Here is a 5000-nt window from a genome sequence, read left to right on the forward strand (position 1 = left end):
CCTGCCCAACACCCGTCCCACACCCGGGCCACGCCCCCTGAGTATTCGGCCTGCCTCGGCCCAATTAGCAGCCGGGACAGAGCAGGGGACCAGCCCCCCCCCGGTCACACTGGGGGACAGCTGACAGCGCTGCTTGTTTTCTCCTAATTAAAACCATCATGGGCATGTGCAGGGGGGGGGGGGGGGGGGGGGGGCTTGGGGGGGGGACACCGGAAAACTAATACGCTGAATTGACTCCGCCAGCCCCCTCCCTCAGCCAGAGGAAGCGGCCGGGCCCATCTTGAGTAATTAGGGGGTGAAACTGTTTAACAGGTACTTAATTAAGCCTGGAGCCCAGCCAGCTTCCAGCATCCACTCTCAGACCGTCTTAATTGAGGGCAATCTCTGCTTTTTCCCCGGCTCCGCCCCCCCTGGCCCCCCGCAGACTCCGGCCGCCACCCCCGCACCGCCCCCACCCCGCAGACACCGCCCCCCTCCATCCCGCCCACAGCGGCCCCGGCCCCCCGTGCCCCCCCCGCCTCCCTGCCCCCCCGCCCCTCTATCCCGGCACAGCGCCCCGGCCCCCCGTGCCCCCCCTGCCCCCGCCCTCCCTGCCCCCCCGCGCTCTATCCCGTGCACAGCCCCCGGCCCCCCCCCACCCCGCCTCCATCCCGTGCACAGCGCCCGGCCCCCCGCTCTATCCCGCGCACAGCGGCCGCTGCGCTTCCTGATTTCCCATTAGGCGCTAACGTGGCTCGTCCGCTAAATTGGGCTCCCAGAGTCGCCCTACTTCTCCTTCCCCTGCCACTCCACCGCAACAATTTATATCCCCTCGAATTAAGACACTCCACTTCTAATTGACAATTAATTTCAACATCTTCATATTTTAATAAGACTCCTCATCAATCTTCCCATGAAATATTCATTAGATACCTAATAATTGCACTGCACCGGCTGATATGAATGTATTTCCATTCATGAAGGGGGGATTGCTTTGTAATATCCGAAAAGGTACTGTTGGAGAGCGGTGACACCCCCCTCCTCCTTCCAAACCTCCTCTTGTTCTCTCTTAATTTTTCATTTCTGCAGTGGCTTGCTACCTCGTGGAACATTGCCTAAACTGTGGTGGCTCTAAACGTGACTGAACAGGACACAGCTGTAACCATAAGAGGATATTTAACCGTTAAGACATTGGATAGTTGAATATTTGCTTATTTTTAATTGTTATTGATCCAGACCTGTCCATTACTAAATACTTCCCAAATAAATCAAAGTGATACTGCGCTAGGACCACAGCAGTCGCATTAACCTCCTCCAGCAGAGGGCACTCTGTGGGTTTCTGATATCTGAAGCATAATGATGCCACAATTTGTGTCCACTGCTGTCCCAAAAACTGCATGCACACACGTGCACACACACACATGCACACATTTCTGTGAGTCAGGTACAGGTGAGACAGTGGACAGGTGAATCAGGTACAGGTGAGACAGTGGACAGGTGAGACAGTGGACAGGTGAGTCAGGTACAGGTGAGACACGTACAGGTGAGACAGTGGACAGGTGAGACAGGTACAGGTAAGACAGTGGACAGGTGAGACAGGTACAGGTGAGACAGTGGACAGGTGAAACAGGTACAGGTGAGACAGTGGACAGGTGAGTCAGGTACAGGTGAGACAGTGGACAGGTGAGTCAGGTACAGGTGAGACAGTAGACAGGTGAGACAGTGGACAGGTGGGACAGGTACAGGTGAGACAGTGGACAGGTGAGTCAGGTACAGGTGAGACAGTGGACAGGTGAAACAGGTACAGGTGAGACAGTGGACAGGTGGGACAGGTACAGGTGAGACAGGGACAGGTGAGACAGTGGACAGGTGAGACAGGTACAGGTGAGACAGTGGACAGGTGATACAGGTACAGGTGAGACAGTGGACAGGTGGGACAGGTACAGGTGAGACAGGTACAGGTGAGACAGTGGACAGGTGATACAGGTACAGGTGAGACAGGTACTCACAGGTTGGTTGAAAGGCTTTGGCTCAGATGGACGCATGTGCAGGTGAGTCATCATAGCCTGCAGGGCTCACTTCTGGCACAGCGTGGACACACACCACAACACGCCGCACACACACACACACACACACACAGACACACACACACCACACGCACACGGCACACACGCACACACGGACCGCACACGCACACACGCACACACACACACACACACGCACACACGCACACACACGCAAGCACGCACACACACACACACACACACACACACGCACACACGCACACACGCACACACACACACACGCACGCACACACACACACACATGCACACACACACACACACACGCACACACACACACACGCACACACGCAAGCACACACACGCATGCACACAAACACGGACAAGCACACACACACAAACACGGACAAGCACACACACAACAAGAGTAATGTTGTCACATAGTGCAAGTGATTAATAGAAAATAACATAGTTCAAGGTCAGACTTCATAATTACTATAAAGCAAAGTAATTAATTATGTCTCTGACTACATCGAAATTAAAGTCTAAATGCATCAAACTGACCTTTTCTCCCATCAACTAGTTGCATGTGAAATACATTTGATGGGACATCTTTGGGGCTTGTCTGTGTGTGTGTGTGTGTGTGTGTGTGTGTGTGAGTGAGAGAGTGTGCGTGTTTGTGTGTGTGTATGTGCGTGTGTGACAGAGAGAGAGAGATGTTTTCCACCTCAGCTAAGATGCTGATAAACAGTTTTTGAGTCTTATATAAGCTGGGCCTTCTCAGCCTTACGATGTTACTGACTCGCCTCTCCACTGCCGGGGGTAGGGAGAGCATTAACACTGTGAGCATTAACACTGCAGGGTGTTCAGTGAGCATTAACACTGTGAGCATTAACACTGCACTGTGTACAGAGAGCATTAACACTGTGAGCATTAACACTGCAGGGTGTTCAGTGAGCATTAACACTGTGATCATTAACACTGCAGTGTGTACAGAGAGCATTAACACTGTGAGCATTAACACTGCACTGTGTTCAGTGAGCATTAACACTGTGAGCATTAACACTGTAGGGTGTACAGTGAGCATTAACACTGTGAGCATTAACACTGCAGGGTGTTCAGTGAGCATTAACACTGTGAGCATTAACACTGCAGTGTGTACAGAGAGCATTAACACTGAGAGCATTAACACTGCAGTGTGTACAGAGAGCATTAACACTGAGAGCATTAACACTGCAGGGTGTACAGTGAGCATTAACACTGAGAGCATTAACACTGCAGTGTGTACAGAGAGCATTAACACTGAGAGCATTAACACTGCAGGGTGTACAGTGAGCATTAACACACTGAGTGTGAGCATGTCTCCAGGTATGAGAATGCAAACCTTCATGTAATACTATATTTACATACCACTGCAGAATCTCGCTCCTCAAGAACTGCATGTTAACATGACTTTAAAAATCAGGAGTCTACATTATAATTACAATTAAACACATTTTGACCTTGATGTTCATTTTAACTTTCCAAAAAAAAGGCTTTGATATATTAAGCATGCTGCAAGTCAGACATGCTGAAAAAATGAAATTATAAATGCTTTTATGGCCAAAAAAAACCTCTCTTTTATTTTTCTCTCAGAATAGACCTGCAACCATTGTAAAATTCCTATGGGGATTTAAAAAGTTTTGAGGGTTTTTCTCAGAAAAAGAAATCAAGCAATTACCCGTAACAGTTTTAGACCCATATATTTGTCAGAACTCACAGAAGAAGAAATTGGCCAAGGTGACCTCCGGAAAATGTGTGGGGTCAATGAAGCGAGCAGAATCCAGGAAGGGCTTTTCAGAAATGATTTTTAAACGACGCTCCCAACCGGCCAGCGTTCCGCACGGTCCGTCAGTCAGAGAGGAGCGCTCCGGGAGCAGGCCTCAGAGCAAACCAGCCAATCAAACGCTCCCTCAGAGCAAACCAGCCAATCAAACGCTCCCTCAGAGCAAACCAGCCAATCAAACGCTCCCTCAGAGCAAACCAGCCAATCAAACGCTCCCTCAGAGCAAACCAGCCAATCAAACGCTCCCTCAGAGCAAACCAGCCAATCAAACGCTCCCTCAGAGCAAACCAGCCAATCGACGCTCCTCAGAGCAAACCAGCCAATCAAACGCTCCCTCAGAGCAAACCAGCCAATCAAACACAATGCAGGCCTCAGAGCAAGCCAGCCAATCAAACGCTCCCTCAGAAAAAACCAGCCAATCAAACACTCCCTCAGAGCAAACCAGCCAATCAAACGCTCCCTCAGAAAAAACCAGCCAATGAAATGCTCTCCCTCCTTTCAATGCAGACCTCAGAGCTAACCAGCCAATCAAACGCTCCCTCAGAAAAAACCAGCCAATGAAATTCTCTCCCTCCTTTCAATGCAGGCCTCAGAGCAAACCAGCCAATGAAACGCTCTCCCTGCTTTCAATGCTGATGTGTTCAGTGCTGCTCAGGAGGGTGCTGGGGTCACTCCAGAGTCCCGGCGTGAGGGGGGGCCGTGGGGGGCCGTGGGGGGGGGCTGTGAGTACCTGGCCCGGGGAGCCGTGCCGGTCGGGCAGCGCAGAGTTTAGCGGACTGATCGGTTGTGACATCAGCTGCCTCTCTGTCGCCTCGCGTTCCCTGCACTGCTCTGAACACAGTCTACTCGGAAACGGCCACCACGGCTCCAGCCAATCAGACACCGGCCTGGTTTCTTCCCCAGCCAATCAGAGGCAGGTCTGAGGCTTCTTTTCTGTTATTTTGAATGTTGTTTTTGGGGCCAGCAGCATGGAAAAGAACTGAGAAGCCAATTAGGAGCTCTGTTTCACAGGCACACAATGGAGAGGTGGGAGGTGACTGCAGCAAAGATCCGGGGGATTTGCGGGGGGGGGAGGGGGATAGAACAGAATAAACCCCCGTGTCCTTCAAATGCAGGGGGAAGGGGCTTGTGTCTACCTATGGTAACCGCACGCCATAGCCATGACGCTACCCTCA

The 5000-nt window shown here is 51.5% G+C and overlaps 1 protein-coding gene across 1 annotated transcript in view; it reads right to left on the bottom strand.

Annotated features, from left to right (window-relative positions):
- foxp4 (forkhead box P4) overlaps positions 1-5000 on the bottom strand; it is a 78524-nt gene that overhangs the window by 24751 nt on the left and 48773 nt on the right. Inside the window, 1 exon segment of the mRNA XM_064304120.1 lies at positions 1989-2057. Coding sequence (XP_064160190.1) covers positions 1989-2057 — 69 coding nt within the window.

This window comes from Anguilla rostrata, chromosome 13 (assembly GCF_018555375.3).
Source record: "Anguilla rostrata isolate EN2019 chromosome 13, ASM1855537v3, whole genome shotgun sequence".
Classification (NCBI taxonomy): domain Eukaryota; kingdom Metazoa; phylum Chordata; class Actinopteri; order Anguilliformes; family Anguillidae; genus Anguilla; species Anguilla rostrata.